The sequence below is a fragment of the Ceratotherium simum genome, chromosome 5 (assembly GCF_057802395.1).
Source record: "Ceratotherium simum simum isolate JZ-2026a chromosome 5, ASM5780239v1, whole genome shotgun sequence".
NCBI classification, from domain to species: domain Eukaryota; kingdom Metazoa; phylum Chordata; class Mammalia; order Perissodactyla; family Rhinocerotidae; genus Ceratotherium; species Ceratotherium simum.
In genome coordinates, this window is record NC_141904.1 from 85,328,706 (window position 1) to 85,347,652 (window position 18,947).

General features: G+C 40.4%; 1 protein-coding gene across 12 annotated transcripts in view; it reads right to left on the reverse strand.

The window, feature by feature from the left end:
* Positions 1 to 18,947, reverse strand: part of VGLL4 (vestigial like family member 4) — a 165,286-nt gene that overhangs the window by 133,913 nt on the left and 12,426 nt on the right. For 6 of the 12 annotated variants that reach the window (XM_087431509.1, XM_087431515.1, XM_087431512.1 and 3 more), the window contains exon 2: positions 15,433 to 15,509. The exons of 2 other annotated variants lie outside the window; for them this stretch is intronic. In XM_087431509.1, the coding sequence (XP_087287635.1) occupies positions 15,433 to 15,496 (64 nt within the window). In that variant the 5' untranslated portion in view covers positions 15,497 to 15,509. Of the gene's footprint in view, positions 1 to 13,469; positions 13,591 to 15,432; positions 15,511 to 15,851; positions 16,098 to 18,947 lie in introns of those variants that run through there. 4 more of the 12 variants (XM_087431514.1, XM_087431507.1, XM_087431517.1 and 1 more) reach the window with 3 other exon arrangements.

Here is an 18,947-nt window from a genome sequence, read left to right on the forward strand (position 1 = left end):
ACCCGGGCCGCCAGCAGCGGAGCGCGTGCACTTAACCGCCAAGCCACGGGGCCGGCCCAAAGCCGGTCTTCCTCAGCAAAAAGAGGAGGATTAGCATGGATGTTAGCTCAGGGCTGATCTTCCCCACAAAAAAAAAAAAAAAAAAAAAGAACATTGCAGTGGGCACCTCTGCATTAGAGGGAAGATTAAACAAGAGGATAATCCAAGCCTTGTCCATCTCTGTAATCCCAAAGTAGCATCCGCTTGCACAGAAGTCCTCAAAGCGAAGCAGAGGTCTGCCGCAAGCTGGGTTCCTCAGAAAGCAGACTGAGACGGAGACAGTGTGCAGTAAGATGGATGCGGAGTGCTCTCAGGACCACCCACGGGGGGGAAGGGAAGGAGCCAGGAGCAGAGGGAGAAGATGGGCTAGGAGGCAGTCACAACAGGGCCTCAGCCCACCCCACAGCAAGCTCTGTAAGGGGAGGACCCCTCAGAGTCAGGGCAAGAGAGGTGGCTGGGCCTCATACCCCTTATCCACCAGGCATTGCAGGCAGGCTGCACCCAGGAAGGCGCATGACCTTGGGAGGTGAGGCTCCCATCAGCTGAGAGCCGCCAGCCCGCACACAACCAGCAGCAAGGCATCCACTACAAAGATTATGGAAAATTTCTGTGTATCGATTACTTCAGTAAGATAACACACATCAAGTGCCAAAACCGGACTCTGGCACTTCACAACATGATGTGGTAAAATATCCAGTAGCTCACTGGCCTCACTAGAAAACACCACGGCACGTAAACATTATTACATTTACAAACAAATCTAATAAAAGAAAAACGTACTTTTATTCTTATTCTAGAAATATCCCATCCCAATCTCCACAGGCAAAGTTTAGGGGGCTGAGAATCCTCACCCAGGATACTACGGTTGAATAAATTTTGAAATTCAACAATAGTCAAGATTAACCAATAATATTCAAGTTAGATAAAAAACCAATTTGTGTGTGTGTGTGTGTGTGTGTGTGTGTGTGTGTGTGAGGAAGATCGGCCCTGAGCTAACACCCGATGCCTATCCTCCTCTTTTTTGCTGAGGAAGATTGTTTTTTTTTAAACACTTCCCTCCCCTCCAAGATGTAAACAATTAATTTAGGGGCCCACCCGGTGGCGCAGCAGTTAAGTGCACGCGCTCCACTTCGGTGGCAGGTTCAGATCCCAGGCGCGCACCGACGCACAGCTTGTCGAGCCATGCTGTGGCGGCATCCATACAAAATAGAGGAAGACGGGCACAGATGTTAGCCCAGGGCAGATCTTCCTCGTCAACAAGAGGAGGATTGGCATGGATGTTAGCTCAGGGCTGATCTTCCTCACAAAATAAATAAATAAATAAAAAATAAGCAATTAATTTACTTGAAACCGGTCTCGCTCGCTCTCAACCAGATAGTCTCTTTCTCCTAAGAATTTTCATAGACCTTTGGAAATGTCTCACGTGATCAACACACTCTCCTGTGGCTCACGGTTATTTACATAATTGTCTCCTTACACTTGAAGACTGTGAGCTTGTGGTTTGCAGAACCTAACACATTGCTCAAAAATGGGCAGTCAATACAGATTTGTTGATTTGAACTGAATCTAGCAGTATATGAGGTCTCCTTTGGGTGACTGGGTGTTGAGTTATAAGCATTATAGGTCCATCACAGTTGATTCTTGTTTTTTGTGAAGAAGATTAGCCCTGAGCTAACATCCGATGCCAATCCTCCTCTTTTTGCTGAGGAAGATTGGCCCTGGGCTAACATCCGTGTCCATCTTCCTCTACTCTATATGGGATGCCGCCACAGCATGGCTTGATAAGCACTGTGTAGGACCAGCCTGGGATCCAAACCTGCAAACCCCTGGCTGCCGAGGCGGAGCCCACGAACTTAACCGCTACGCCACCGGGCCAGACCCCCATTGGTGGTTCTTAAAATCAGTTTAATGGTTCATAACCCCCATTGTTGTTGTCTTTTAGTCAAGTGCAATAGAAAATAGCAGAGCACTTCTGATACAGTAAAATATTATGAAACTTGTTTCATATAGATGTCTAGATGTCTATATGTACATTTGGTTAACTGCTAAACGTTTTTGTTACCATGAACTGTAGTTCTAAAAAATTTTAAGAAATACTGCTCTATCATAGATACAGAGAACAGACTGGGGGTTGCCAGAGGCAGGAGGTGGGGGATGGGCAAAACGGATGAAGGGAATCAAAAGGTACAAACTTCCAGTTACGAAATAAATAAGTCACAGGGATGTAATACAGCATGGTGACTATAGTTAACAATACTACTACTGTATTGTATATTTGAAAGTTGCTAAGAAAATAAATCTTAAAAGTTCTCATCAGAAGAAAAAAAAATTCTGTAACTATGTGTGGTGATGGAAATTAACTAGATTCATTAGGGTGATCATTTTGCAATATATACAAATATCGAATCATTATGTTGTTCCCCTGAAACTAATATAACGTGTATGTCAATTATACCTCAATTAAGAAAAAAAGAAATACTGCTCAAGTTATCCCTATACCAATATTACCCCATTTTAATTAATTTATAGTAATTTAATTTACAGAGTATTTTAATGTCTGAGACATTACATCCCTTCTCTCCCCACTCTTTATTTTTCAAAAATTTTGAGATAAACTTTATAGTCAGTTTATCCATTTAAAAATTACTTTTAGGGCCGGCCCCATGGCTTAGCAGTTAAGTGCACGCGCTCCGCCGCTGGCAGCCCGGGTTCGGATCCCCGGCGCGCACTGCTTCTCTGGCGATGCTGGGGCCGCGTCCCACATACAGCAACTGGAAGGATGTGCAGCTATGACATACAACTATCTACTGTGGCTTTGGGGGGAAAAATAAATAAATAAAATCTTTTAAAAAAAAAATTACTTTTGATATTCTGATCAGGATTATGTTGAATTTATAGATTAATTTGCATGTAACTGATATCTTTGACTGAATCTTCCTACTCAGAAATATAGTATGTATTTCCTTTTATTCAGATCTTTGTCATTCAATAGTTTTATAATTTATTCATATAGGTCTTACCTGTTTCTTATTAGATATTTTCCTAAATATTTTATATCTTTCATTGATATGATAAAAAAATGAGATTTTTTTTTTAGAGATAATTTCTAACTGGTTATTGCAAGTGAATAAAGATAATATTGATTTTTTTATGCTATTCTTGTAACCAGCCACTTTATTTAAGTCTCTTATTAGTCCTAGTAGCTTTTTTCTCCATTTATTGTTATGATCTTCTGGTAGACTATTAAAACAGATGAAAATTATAGTTTTGTCTATCCCTTTTTAGTTGTTATATCTCTTTTTAAAAATTCACTAGCTAGAACCTCAGGTTCAATGCTATTTAAATTGTATTGCTCCTTTTTAAACTGTTTCACTATTAAACATATTCATCACAGGTTTCTAGCAGATAACTTTTATTAATTTAAGAAAGTTTCTTTTAATTCATATCATGCTAACAGCTTTTTTTTGGGGGGGGGGGTTGCTGAGGAAGATTAGCCCTGAGCTAACACCTGTTGCCAATCTTCCTCTTTTTTCACTTGAGAAAGATAAGCCCTGAGCTAACATCTGTGCCCATCTCCCTCCACTTTATATGTGGGCCCCTTGGGCCGGCCCGGTGGCTTAGCGGTTAAGTGCACGCGCTCCGCTGCTGGCGGCCCGGGTTCGGATCCCGGGCGTGCACCGACGCACCGCTTCTCCGGCCATGCTGAGGCCGTGTCCCACATACAGCAACTAGAAGGATGTGCAGCTATGACATACAACTATCCGCTGGGGCTTTGGGGGAAAAAAATAAATAAATAAAATCTTTATATGTGGGCCCCTGCCACAGCATGGCTGACAAGCGGTGTAGGTCCACGCCTGGGATCCAAACCCGCAAACCTGGGCCGTGAAGCAGAGCACGTGAACTTAACCACTACACCACGGGGCCAGCTCCCATGCTAACAGTTTTTATCACGAGTAGATGCTGAATTTCATCAAATACTTTTTGGACTTCTGTCCTGATTATATGAATTTACCTTCTTTTAATCTACTAAAGTAATATAAATAATTTATTACATTGTAAGAGTTCCTGTTATTGAACTATCCTTGCATTCCTATGATGCAAATGACTTACTTGGACATGTCACATGTTACTCTTTGAACACACTGCTAGATTGAATTTTTTAATATTTAATTTAGGGTTTTCATATCTATAAGTGAGACTTATTTATAATATATACATTTACTTTATGCTTTGCTTGTTCAGTTTTGGTATCATGGTTATATTACCCCTACATAAAGAATTAGAAAATGCTCTATACACTAGAATAGCCTTACAGGGAAATTTGTTTCTTGAAGATTTGGTAAAATTCATCTAATCTTTTATTTTTATTTATAAAGATAAAGCAGAGATCAATTTTTTTCTCTCTACCTTGGGCACACCATCATCACCATCATCATCATCATCATCATCATCATCATCGTCATCATCATTATTATTATTTGGGTTGTTCATTTGGCTCATTTATTTCCTACTTTTCTAATAATGCATCTTCTTCTCAATACTTCTTTGGCCTCATTCCACCAGAACTTCTAGCTAATAGATGCCTAAGATCCTGGGGTTGTTCTCTATTACTTCCTAATTCCCTTGTAATATTCTGCAAAATTTTTTTGCCTATCTTCCAGATCACTAATTTTGTCTTTAATCACATCATTTGATTCTTCAAGCTGATCTATTTAATCTAAGCCTAATAATTATATTTTTAATCTCCATAAACTTGGTTGTTCTAAATGATTTTTTCTATAGCAGGGTACTATAGAAATAAAATAAAAAATATATTTATTTAATATATTCACTATCTCAAATCTCTTTGAAGATACCAACTAACATGTTTTTAGCTTCTCCAATACTCCCTAAAGTCTGCTTACCCTGGGTCTTTTCTTTCATCCTATTTGTTTTCCTCAAATGTCTGATGATCCTTTGATATTCATTTACACTTAAGAATAAAAGACTAGGGCCGGCTCCGTGGCTTAGCGGTTAAGTGTGCGCGCTCTGATGCTGGCGGCCCGGGTTCGGATCCCGGGAGTGCCCCGAGGCACCACTTCTCCCTCCAACGTGAGGCCGAGTCCCACGTACAGCAACTAGAAGGATGTGAACCTATGACATACAACTATCTACTGGGGCTTTGGGGGGAAAAAACTGAATAAATAAAATCTTTAAAAAAAAAAAAAAAAAAAAAAAAAGAATAAAAGACTAGGTCAATCAACAAGAGCAACGAATGCATGTTTCTTCTTCAGTATCAGGTCTCTCCCTGGGAAAGGTCAACTGTAGACTATGTAAGAGTATAAGAGGTGTCCAATGATGGGCTTTGCTTTACGGTATATGAGTGGGGAACAAGAAGGAAGGCAGGGTGGGAGACGAATACTCAAACCTGTCAAAATAAGAAAGTCTTTTCTCTAGTGGTGAAGGATTTTAGTAGATATTGCCTACTAGAAGGCTTACATTGCCTTCCCTAGCACGCTTTTTGTTGGGAGTGCCCATGGTGATCTTAAGCTCTATTCTGCTTCTCTCTCAGGTCCCTAAACCCACTTGTGGAATCCTCCCAAACAGGATGTTCACTTTCTTGAGGGCACAGTTCTCCATTCTTCACCATGGGGTCATTGTTATAAATGGAATACTTCAATTGCTTGAATTTGGCTCTAGGGCCCCTTCCTGTTGGCAGCTGTTAATCACTGTAAGCTCTTCTTTTAATTCCATTTCCTTTTGCACCTGTGTTTTGAGTTATTTTTTAGTTTTGTTTTTGTTGTCCTCCCACGTTTTCAGTTTTCCAGGAATTGTTCATAACTTTTGGTGTCCTGAAGGTAGGCACCCTTTCTAGTTTTCCAGCAGTGTTACTATTTTTAAATGTCTATATTTTGTTATTTTAAGGATGTATGGTAAGAGGGGAGCCTGATGCATATGTTCAGGCTGCCATTTTACTCCAAAAATCCAGTTTGTCCTCCTGAATTTGTAAATGAAATACTCCTTTGTAATTTAAACTGTTTTATTCAAAGCACCCTAAACTAGCATTTTGCTAGCGAATTGAAAAGTCATTCTTCTCAACTCCTTCTTACTGGTGAACAAAACAGATTTCTACCTTGTCAAGTTCATTTAAAAAGTGACTACAGTCCAGTTAAGGTAAATTCCATGAAAGAATTGACATTTAAGCAATATTTTTCAGAGGGAGAAAAAATACATATATGTAAAGTTTGATGAGAAAGATAGTCGTAGAAAGAAATGGTAACCTCCCCAATAAATGAAGATTTATTCATTTCATTTACAAGGAATCAAGAGTTTGACCCAATAAAAAGGCAGTTCCAATAAATCTAAAGCCACTAAGGATGTAACAGTTTGATTTTTCAAACTTTATTTGATTTCTCTAAAAGTGTAAACCCCAAATGTATTGCTTCTACAAATTAAATCCACATCAAATGCCAAGTCAACAAGTATTTCATACATGTGCAACATAAATCTTTAAGAAAGCAAAAGAAGATAAAGAAAAGATGTGGCCTTTGTCTTTTAACAAAAGAAAATCCAAATGTGAAGGAAAAAAAAATATCCAAATTAATTTCCACGTTGAGATGATAGCTACTAGGAGATGGTTTAATGTTAAATACCACCTTTTCAGCTCTTAAAGAATTGCTGTAGTATTTCACAACTATAATTGGGGAGGGGAGAGAAGCTAATTGAGGTTGCTTTAAAAAAAATCTGTTATTTTAGGTTGTACAAATAGAAGTATTGAGACTAGACCAAAAAGCACATACTGGATAGATAGTTATAGGCCAATCTTGGCAAGGGAACTATTGTTTGGCTCACGTGGAGTTTTAAAAATCTAGATATTTTACATAAAAATCCAGGTTTCGGTTTGTCTTGAACAATCAGAAAACTTGACAAATCCAGCCGTTATTTCCATGTAAAAGCAGTCAGCAGAAGCCAGTGGCGTGCTGGTAAATGGTAACAACTGGCTCTGTCAGGAAGACAACCAAAAAAGCACTGATCCGGAGCTTTTGCCATGGTGGAAATACTCCCACCACGGCTGATTTCAAGCTCCCAACGTGATGTCGGAAGTTGGGAAGAGACGCACACAATCAGCTCTCATGAGCCAGCTCTGACACAACAGTGGCCACAGCTGGGTGGTGGCTGCCCCTTAAAAAGGAGTAGAGGCCTTCTGTTCTCCAGGGTTCCCACTGCTTCCTACAGTCTTACACTTGGCTGCCTCATGCACTTGTCACCAGTCTACCCCAACTGCTTCTGTCCCTTTACCCCCAAGAACTCTTGGACTAGAACAAAGTTGGTGGTTGTCCTAGGTATACTATACTAAACTAGATCACACAGAAAAATCATTGTTTAGATTAGAATGTACCATATTACAGGATGGGCACTGACGAGCCAGGGTTGGTGAATACAGCGACTTCAAATGATGAGTTTAGAATACATAGCCAACAAAGTATGGTTGCTTGTACCGGGGATGTTTGGTCAAGATACTGATTAGGGCAGTGATTCTCAAGATGCAGAGAAGGGAAGAGAGAATGGGCAGGGAGGAACACGCTGGGAGGCAAAGGAGCCACTGAGAAAGATAAGTATCAAATGGAAAAAGGGAAGTACTTCATCCAAGGATTCTTGACTCTGATATTTTAAATTGAATTGCAAATGACATTAAAATAGCTCATAACATTTTTATGTGTATTAAAGGAAAGCAGGGATTTCTAAAGATTGAGAAATAGTCATTTAAAGGAAACATAATAAACCATCCTCAAGTGTCTAAAGAGCTATTCAGTGGAAGAATCTATTTTCAATATCCATTATGCTAATTAACAAGCCATTATTTTCACCAGTGGAGATCCATTTCTAACATTTATTATGCTAATTTGATCTGATATATAACTACAAAAATAGCAGAGACATTTGTAGTAGTTGTCTCTGGAGGGTAGCCCTTCGGATTAAACGCCAGGTACCTACCCTGGAAGGCAGATGTTGATTAAAGCAGCTGACCACACCTACAGAGTGTCTTAAATAAGCACGTAATACTATCCCACTTTATGTTTTATGTTTTATGAAGCCTTTTAAAGGAAAATGGGCTACTGGGAGGCGATATTTTCAATGCCACTGTTCACAAAAGGGAAATAACTGAAAGCACAAACATATTATTAGTGACTCTGACCTTTAGAAAGGGCAGTAGATTCAGTCCTTATTATGAAAATCAAAAGGAGGCTTGGGAACATGGAGTCAGAGAAGAAGACGCCCCCCAAGACCTTGTGATTTCCTCCCCTGGAGGACTCTGCCCTACCCAGCAACAGCTGACACTCAGTTATTAACTGCCACTCCGATGGTCACAGCATGTGACTGCACATGAAGGCAATAGGGGGGGCAGCACCTCAAGATTTTTTTTTCTTTTTTTACTCTTTAATCTTAAATTAGGCATCCAACTTCTTCAAACTTAATTTTTACTGACACCTCCCACTCAGCCTTGTTATAAAAGAACCAAACGAAAACGTTCTGCAAAGTATGAAGTATTATCAAGTAGAATCCAGTACTCCTTTGAATTTGCACATTAGTGGTGGTAATAGTGATAATTTTAACGAGTCATTTTTGCTAGTATTATATAAATTAATTCCTTAGAGATGAGCCTTTCACTCCAGCAGTTATTTTATTACCAACATTTGTTTGTTAAATGCCTACCATATGCACCAAACGGTACACGCTTGGAACACAAAGCAGTGTCGAACAGGATCCCTGCCTTGAACAAGCCTAGGGTCTAACACAGATAGACTCACAGAATCTCAGGTCATCAAGTTCAGCCACGCACCCAACGCCAATTCCCTTCTACAATGCCTCTGGACGTGGTTACCTCATCTCTAACTGAACACTTTGGCAATGAGGCAGCCTATGTGACTGGAGCCCAGATCATCTCCTTCAGTTAACTGAGGTGCTCACTGGAAAAGAAAGCTCAACATAAAGAGAGGTCCTGTGGCAGTGTGCACCTGAGCCAGACACACCTGAGAAGGCAGAGTCACAGCCGTTCCTGAATATGTGCTACCACCTGCCCTAAACGTTTGGCTGATCATAACTACTTAATACTTTGGAAATACTATTTCACTGGTTGGGAAACCTTTTCCAAATGAAAACCTCGTTGCTGACTTATTAGCAGAGGTGGTATATATGGGAGTTTTGTTTTATTTATTTATTTATTTATTTTAATCAGCAGTCAAGTCTTCAATGCCCTGTCTTTGAGAGGCATAGAGCAGAGAAATTAAGGGCTTAGACTTCAGAGTCAGCTGTTTGAGTTCAAATCTCAACACCCCACTACTAGCTAAGCCTCCTTAGGCAAATTACTTAAGCTCTGTAAGCCTCAACTTCCTTATCTATAAAATGGGACTAAATTAGTACCTACTGATTAGGGTTGTTTTGAGAACTAAATGAGATAATACAGTAATCCTTAAACTGAAGTCCACAGACAAATGCTCAGGGGTCTGTGAGGAATTTTCACTTGTGTTGTTATTTCAATGAGAATCTTTTTTAAAATCTGCCATAAGCATATTCTGAATCAGACACCTACTATATAATCAAGCATTGGCACATGATTTTGGTGACCGTGTTTGCATTCTTTCCCCAGTCTAATGAGAAAAGGACAGAAACAAACCTAATATAAAATTGAGGCATTTCCATTAAGAGAAAGCCACTTTACGGCACCATAATCTATACAATGAAATATTTTACAAGAGTTCGCAAAGATAAAATTGGTGAGGAAATTGAGTCAAAGGACACATGGCGGTACAGGCACCTGACATGAAAGGACAAACCCAGAACGGCGGCAGCAGGTGGCATGCACTTGCGGAACAGGATTTAGTTGTAGCAGATCCTCATCTATTGTATCATGGCTAACTTTTATTGGCTATATTTAAATGATAAATTCATAGTCCACTTACAAAGTTGTAAAAGAACTATAATCACATATATAGCATATATATGTGCATATATACGTGTGTGTAGAGAGAGAGGGAGGGAGAGAATGATAAAGGAAATGGGATAAAATATAAACAACTGATGCATCTGGTTAAAGGATATATGATCATTACAGTGCCTCCTACCTAGAAGGATCCAGCCCCTCCTTCCTAAAGATACAGATCCAGAACTCCCCAAGGAGTATTATTAGACCAGTGACTCTCATCTGGGGGAAGGGACCCAACATCAGAATCACCTAGGAAGGCGTTTCCAGACGCTTACAAGTACTCCCTTCTCCTCTCTTTGAGAATGGCTGCCACAGTGAGCCTTGGATGCATGGTATCCCTCTCAGGTGTGTAGAAAATAAAGGATAAAAATCTCAAATGCAGTGATCAAAGCCATCAAATTAGGCTACAAATGATTAGATCAGCATCCTCTCAATCAGAGTCTAACAGGCAGTCTCGACAGAGCCGTGGTACAGCTAGGAACAGGCCTTAGGGAACAAGAGGGAGCCAAATAGGTTTAACCAAAGAGGAGTGACCATTTTCTTGAGCACTGACTCTAAAAAGCAGGCACAATATAGGCTTAGAATAGAGAGGAACTGCCTCTAATGGAGTAGTTGTGTTTGCTTACAATTGGTGTGCCACGTCCTCTAGTGCTCCTCACAGCGAATATGATGACATCACTCTTGCTCAGTCACCAATATATTCCAGCATGTCTGAATACCTGGCTCACTGCATTTTCATGATCCACGTGTTAGTCAAATCTTCCCAGTACATAAATGGAGGAGCCAGAACAAGTTTATCCAACGAGGGAGATATAAACCAAATCATGTTTTTTCAACTGCAGGTCCCAATTCATTAGTGGATCCTAAAATCAATTTAATGAGTCCTGACCTAACTTTTATTTAGATAAAGTAAAATGCAAAGAATAACAGGCAAATCAAGCTACACTGAGCACAGTCAGGGTAAGTATTGTTTCATGAAGCTTTTGTATCAGTTATGTCAGTATACGAGTACAAGGGTCACAATATAATTGCTTTTTTACTCTATGCCATGATCAAACATGTTTGAAAGCCACTGTATCAGATGCTGAGAGGAGAAGCAAGAAAACAAAAGGAAAGGAAAAAAGAGAGAAAAAAATCAGGAGCAGGCCTAGCTATCTGGTCAAAGGAAAGTGCTGACTGAAGCACCGCAACCTGTGCACACAGCACCCTGCTTACTTTATTGATGCGGAGGCTGACTAAAGGTGACCATGATCTTGGAGGAAAGAAATCAGTCTGAGAACACAGTATGTAAGTGCAATTGATCATTATGCTATAATTGGATAGGTTTTTTTTTTCCTTTTTATGGTAAAATAGACCACAACCCATATACATGAAAATACTCCATATATCTGGGGCATCAGTCCCCATAACAATAAAAGCTTGTACTCCTAGGAGTGCTTTATTTGGAAAGACTATGGTAATTTATGCTTCATCAATTAGTCAACTTTCAGTGACCTTCACCAAACAAGGACTTAGTGAATTTGCAGGCGCAGATGCAGCAGCACCACCTGCACCAGCTGCCTTCCTCACCGCTCTCCACATCACTCTGGCCAACCTCAGCCAGCTTTTCCTCATCATATGCATATTCATTAGATCAGATCAAAAGCACTATCCCCACCACGAAAATCCTCAAAAACAAAGTTAATGGGGCCGGCCGGTGGCACAAGCGGTTAAGTGCGCGTGCTCCGCTGCGGCGGCCCGGGGTTCGCCAGTTTGGATCCCGGGCGCGCACCTATGCACCGCTTGTTAAGCCATGCTGTGGTGGCGTCCCATATAAAGTAGAGGAAGACAGGCACGGATGTTAGCCCAGGGCCAGTCTTCCTCAGCAAAAAAGAGGAGGATTGGCATCGAGTGTTAGCTCAAGGGCTGGTCTTCCTCACAAAAAAAAAAAAAAGTTAAACGTTTCTTAAAATTATTTTAATCTAAGTGAGGAAGTCAGCAGATACAAGACTTTATAATCAGAAGATACAAGAACAAAACTACCAAAAATAAAACCTTTTGTAAACATCACAATAAAATGAAGTATCGTGTTGAAGACACACCAAGGTGTTGTTTTCAACATCAGTGTATAAGTGTCTTGTCCTCAAATTTTGCTCAATTTTGACTACTAAAAAATAGACCTGGAAAAAGGTTGGGGTGTTCCCAGCACCAGCATTAATTATCACTGAAAGGAGAGATTCCTCAAGCACATGGAAAACCAGCAACCTCACATTGTATTTTCATTAAGTACCTTCCAGAATTACCCTGGACACTGATTAAATCAATGTCTCATGAGCAGTGGGATGATTATTTTAAGTAAATGTATTCCTTCTGGGCCATCTAGATAAGTGACTATTGTGTTACTACAAAACCACCATTTCACTATTGACTTTAGCTCTACAGTGTACTGTTGAGATATTTCTTTTATTCTCTGCTGGTAGACATAATGAAGCCTTAAGGCTAGTGGGTATTATATACTCAAGTCCTAATAGGTACTGTTCTCTTCAAAATGCTAAAACAATAAAATCTTCAAATATGCCTGAGTTTTCGGTCCTCCATGAGCAAAAGAAAAGAGAATCATTTAGGTCACCTACATGAGTTGGGAAACTGATCTCACGTAGCAGAACATTTTTTTGTTTGTAATTAGACACCCCAATCAGATTACATACACAAGACTTTTTACACCCCAATCAGATTACATACACAAGACTTTTTTAAAGTATTGAGGAGAATGTTAAGCGTAAGAGTAATTTATAACAAAAGCTAAAATAGAATTAATCTAGGGCAGAGGGCACTGAATCAGGCTGAACAAGCCCACATAGGTCTTAAAATATCTACTGAAAGACTTGGAACTTAATGCTCAACTTTGCCTATAAACTGCATGAGTTTTCACATACGTATATTTACTAGGCAACAGAAAATACAATAAACGCCTGGTTTTGTGCTCTATACTCTTGTAGGTGGTGCAGAGGACCACAGCAAAAAATTTCTCAAAAACCTTGTGTACATTTAATAATAATGATTATAGACATCTTTGGACTTGTTTCCTCTTCTTCAAATGTAAACAATGATCCTGAGAAGCTGAAACCATTACAGAAGGATTCCAGAATTACGCCAGCCCCTTCCCAAACCAATGGAATCACCAAAGTCCAAACAATATTCCAGAATAAAGTCTACTCTGTGATTGTTCTGGCCTTAAATATGTAAATATCCTCACTCTGCAAATCACTAACAGCTGTGTTCAACACCAGAGAAAAGTAAGAATTCCTCTCTCCGTTGGCACTATCATTCTGTTTCTATGAAAACAGGTCTCCCAAACTGTAGGCTCTAAGTAGGTCCTGCATCAGCGTCACCAAGGATACCCAGTCTCCCCTTCCATACATTTTACAGCCGCAAGAGTCTATACACAACTAAGTTCATAAGCTCCATGAAGGCAGGGACTACATACACCTTGTTCATCTAAAGATGTCCCTTATACAGAAGCGTTCAATCGTTGCTCACTGAGATGATAACTATGCAGGCCTGCAACCTGAACAGAGTGATCCTGAAGCCGGGCTCCAGGAGCGAACCTGAGAAGGCAGCAGAAAAAACAGAAGAAACTTTTACTCTCTACACTCAGGACACAAAAGACCACCCTGAGGTCATTACTTCTGTTTTTCATTTGTATAAACAGTATTTTGTTTTACTGATCCTAACCAAATGTGGGCATTATAAAACTCAAAATTCTGTCTTCTATAAAAACTTCTAAATTAACAATATTAATGTTTAACGAAGTTTGTGAGTAGCTATTCAAGTCAGTAACATTTATTGCAATCTTAGAGGCATAAAGAAGTTTTCTGTTGTTTACATAAAAGCAGACAACCTGAGCTGCCTCTCCCTGGCTCAATGTCCTTGGGAATGACACTCAACATCCCTGAGCTTCAATTTCCTTAGGAAGGGATAATTACACCTTACCATTGAGTAGTGATAGCCTCCCAACAATCAAAAGCTAAATAAATGTAAATTATATAAGAGGTTGACCAAAAAAAAAAAAACCTTAATGGTTATCTCAGGGGCCAGCCCCGTGGTTGAGCGGTTAAGTGCGTGCGCTCTGCTATTGGTGGCCCGGGGTTCGGATCCCGGGCACGCACTGACGCACCGCTTGTCTGGCCATGCTGTGGCCGCATCCCACATACAGCAACTAGAAGGACGTGCAACTATGACATACAACTATCTACCGGGGCTTTGGGGAGAAAAAGGGGAAAAAAAGGAGGAGGACTGGCAATAGATGTTAGCTCAGGGCTGATCTTCCTCACAAAAAAAAAAAAAAGGTTATCTCACCCAATCACTATTCTAAAGATAATCTCTCAAGGGGGAGGGGGGCGGGTAGGAGATGCAGACAGGTTGATAACATAGAAGATCAGAGTAAATCCTATCAGAGGGCCCACAAGTGCCCAGAGAGAACAGCGCAAGTCCCACCGGGAACTGAGAGCTAAGGTAAGCACTGTATACACAATTGCCCAGTTAATCCTCACAAATACTTTGTAAGTAGGTATTGTTATTTCATGTGACTAGTGAGGAAACGGAGGTATAGAAAAATAAAAGTCTTAACAGCTAGTAAAAGGCAGACCTTACGTTTTAAGGACATGCACTTCCAGCTGCCAATTATTAAGAACTAAACTGGAAAGTAGCTCATCTTCAAGAACTTATAATGCATAAAAGCTGAACCTTATATATATTTTTGTTATTTGTACTTTAGTGCTTAGAAAAAGACCACAACTTTGTTCCCACATAAAACAGTCATTCTTGCAAATATTGTTCAGCAAGCAATTTTAACTTTGAACAAGAACATTTAAAAATAAATATACCTCAAGATGAGCAGGAAAATCACTTTCACGCATTGTGGAATAATCTTCCAACGTCAATGTTCATTCTTTCGCCCCTCCCCCACTGCATTAGCGAATGTTTTCCCCACATATTTGCTCTCAGCTATGCAAACAGAATTTGCACAACTGTTTCCCATTATGATACATATTGCACACTTCCAACGACATGAATGATCTTGGCATGATTTTTTTCCATCTCTAGTTCTCTTCTGGTTAATTAGTCCATCAAGCCAACACATACTTATCTAAACTTCTAGAGACTGTAAGGAGTAATTCCATTCCAGACCCCACTAGGGTAAGCTGCAAAGGAAAGGACCTCCTGGAGTTAACGGCTCAAGCCTTAGCATCCAAAGACAACATTTAAAAGACTTATATGGTCTGTCACTTGAAAATAAAAATGAGGATGCCAAGCTCTTATCTCTGAAGAAAACAACCAAAATTAACAACATATAGCCACACAACCATGTAAAGAAGCATGTGATTTATTATAGCGCAGGAGACAAGGGGGCATAGGTAAAAAGCACTTAACACAGACTCCTGACTTACGTTTTTCATCGTCAGCATGCACCAGAGATGCTGCCCTTGACAACACATCCAGTGGCGTCTCCATTCCTAGTTGGAGCCTAAAAGGAAAAAAAAAAAAAACTAGGAAAAAAAATTTAAACAGAATCTGAAAGTCTCTTAGAATTCTGGTAGTTAACAATTAGAATGATTCCTCCACTAACTGCAAACCACAATTCTGAGGATGAAACTTCCACTGTGTGAAGAAATCCAATGGTTCAGGAACAGATAGAGAAAAGGGTTAAATTCCACTCTGTCTACTAACCTAAACCTTGCTGATTCCAGGAAGCAGCTCATGTCAGAACTAAAAGAAGGGATATTGTGAATATTCACGCCATGTTATTTGTGCTTATAAATGTTTATGTGCACGCATAGTAAATAGTAACATGCTTGTACAGACATACCCTGTAAAAAAGTTTCCAGGAGGCCGGCCCGATGGCGTAGTAGTTAAGTTTGCACGCTCCGCTTCAGTGGCCCTGAGCTCGCAGGTTCGGATCCCGGGTGTGGACCTACGCACCACTTATCAAGCCATGCTGTGGCAGGTGTCCCATATAAAGTAAAGGAAGATGGGCACAGATGTAAGCCCAGGGCCAATCTTCCTCAGCAAAAAGAGGAGGATCGGCAACAGATGTTAGCACAGGGCTAATCTTCTTCACCAAAAAAAAAAAAAAAAAAGTTTTCAGAATAAAGGCTACTCTATTAACGGAGCATTACTACCAGTCTGAGATTTTTGTAGTAGTGGTGGTGGTTGTTGGTTTATTAGTTTTAACAAAGATTACTAAGATTGAACCATTCTAGGGGCCGGCCCGGTGGCGTGGTAGTTGGGTTTGTGCATTCTGCTTCATCAGCCTGGGGTACACCGGTTTGGATTCTGGGTGTGGACCTACTCACTGCTCATCATGCCATGCTGTGGCAGTGTCCCATATGGAAGAGCTACAACTCTACAACTATGATACACAACTATGTTGGGGCTTTGGGGAAGGACAAAAAAGAAAAAGAGGAAGATTGGCAACAGTTGTTAGCACAGGACCAATCTTCCTCAAAAAAAAAAAAAAGATTGAACCATTCTGTTCTTTCACCTCCTTAGCTGAGAGTGGCTGCAGAACTGCATACCTTAAAACATTCAATGTTCTCATGAAAAGTGTGTGAATTCCACTGGTGAGTTAAATGGTAATTTATGTTCAATAGGAATCTTTATTTTATTTATTTATTTATTTATTTTGTGTGTGAGGAAGATCAGCCCTGAGCCAACATCCGTGCTAATCCTCCTCTTTTCGCTGAGGAAGACAGGCTCTGAGCTAACATCTATTGCCAATCCTCCTCCTTTTTTTTTTCCCCAAAGCCCCAGTAGAAAGTCGTATGTCATAGTTGCACATCCTTCTAGTTGCTGTATGTGGGGCATGGCCTCAGCATGGCCGGAGAAGCAGTGCGTCGGTGCACACCCGGGATCCGAACCCGGGCCGCCAGCAGCAGAGCGCACGCACTTAACCACTAAGCCACGGGGCAGGCCCAGGAATCTTTATTTTAAAACGTCACGTTTTGTAGTGTACTTACTATCACCACCACCTATCACCAATTTATCTAGTGCCATGTTTTTTAATAAGCCTGGATGTTTATTTTTAATTCTGTTTCCTTAAATTACAACCCACCTATAAAAGCAAAAACTGCAAAAGATTTAAAGATGGTGGAAAACCTAGAAAACCAGGCTTTTGCCCAGTTTCCCTTTTCTGGATTATCTAAACACATACATACACATGCATGCACACATGCACGCATGCACACACAATTACTGGCAAAATAGACACATCCTATTAGTTCAACAACTGAGAAAAACACCTTCTTAACTGCACCCCTTTAAAGACACTCAACATTTATTCAGCATTCTTCAACATTTCCTGAGTACCTACTATGCATGTGCCAGTTACAAGACACGGCAGACCAGCTTTTCTTTATAATATTCATACTTCAGGCCTCCAAGGAAATATCAGTTCTTGATCTTGCAATGTGATTTCATTCAATAAACATTAACTATCTATGAGGTGCTAGGGCAGGATAAACAAAGCCCAGTAGTTGCCTTCAAAGAGCTTTCAATCTGCACAGTAGACACACCTACAAGAAATCTGGTTTAAGGCAGTGTTTTTCTAAAGTGTTTTGCACTGGATGTTCATATTTCGTAAGAAGAAACATTTTCTCCACGGTAAATAAGTCTGGAAAACACCGGAGTGAACCAAGTTAAGCAGCGTATTTTTCCTTCCTGCGCTGTCAATACGCTGCTGTGCCTTTCGCAGGGAGCAAAGGCAGGGGGACGATAGCTCTATATACTCGAAATCTCTCCAACATCACTGGCCGTTCTTTTAACCTGAAAGATCTCTTAAGGGTCACTTACGGAAGTAATGGATTAATGAAATGTGCTAAGTGTCAAAAACAGTGCTATAGGGCCGGCCCTGTGGCTTGGTGGTTAAGTGCGCGCGCTGCGATGCTGGTGGCCCGGGTTCGGATCCCGGGTGCGCATCGAGGCACCACTTCTCCGTCCATCCTGAGGCCGAGTCCCACATACAGCAACTAGAAGGATGTGCAGCTATGACATACAACTATCTACTGGGGCTTTGGGGGGAAAAAATAAAATAAATAAAAAAATCTTTAAAAAAAAAAAAAAAAAAAAAAACAGTGCTATAAACAAAATCCTATAGAAATACAGATGAATTCTGAAAGGCTTTGTGGAGAAAACAGACCTTAAGCTGAGCCTCCAAAGAACGAACATGAAAGCACTCCAGAAGAGAAGAACATAAAGCAGAATCCATTCAAGAACAAGCTGCCAAGATCAGTTAGAAGACAAGACTAGAATGGGGATAGGATGTAAGAGACAGGGAGGGAAATTTTGATTGGGGCCACACCGCCAAAGGACTGAGGGCTTTGACGGGATTTGGGCTTGCTTTCGTATGCATTAAGGAGCCACTGAAATCTCTGGACAGAGAAATAACTTGGTCATCTATGTGTTCTACACAAATTACCCTGTTAGCACTGTGTAGAATGGAATAGAGCCATTCTACAGAATGGGAAGGCAAAGGCAGGGTGGACAATTTGAAAGACATAGCTGTGGGGCATGCAAAGGTAATGAGGGGCATTATCATGGGAGCAGTAGGGATAAGAGAAAATCCGCAGAGACAGAACTGACAGAGCTTGGAAGGTCTCAAGATGTCAGAGGAGAGTCAATGAAGACTCTGAGTGACTGAGAGGCCAGTGATGTCATAAGCCAGAGTACATTTCTTTTTCAGAGAAAAGGGAAGATAAGTAAAATCAGAAGAATAAGAAAGAAAAATTAATGACATTCACAGTCCTAATCTTTCTAAGAAAAGAGCATCTTCTGAGAGTGAGGATTTGTAAACTTGTTCAGAGGTGGAGAAAACAAAGGTCTGGAGCAGACTGATAGGAAAAGGGTTGCTGAACTCCCAAGAATTCAACTTTATTCACTTCACCCAAGACAGTTTCCTATTCAGGCA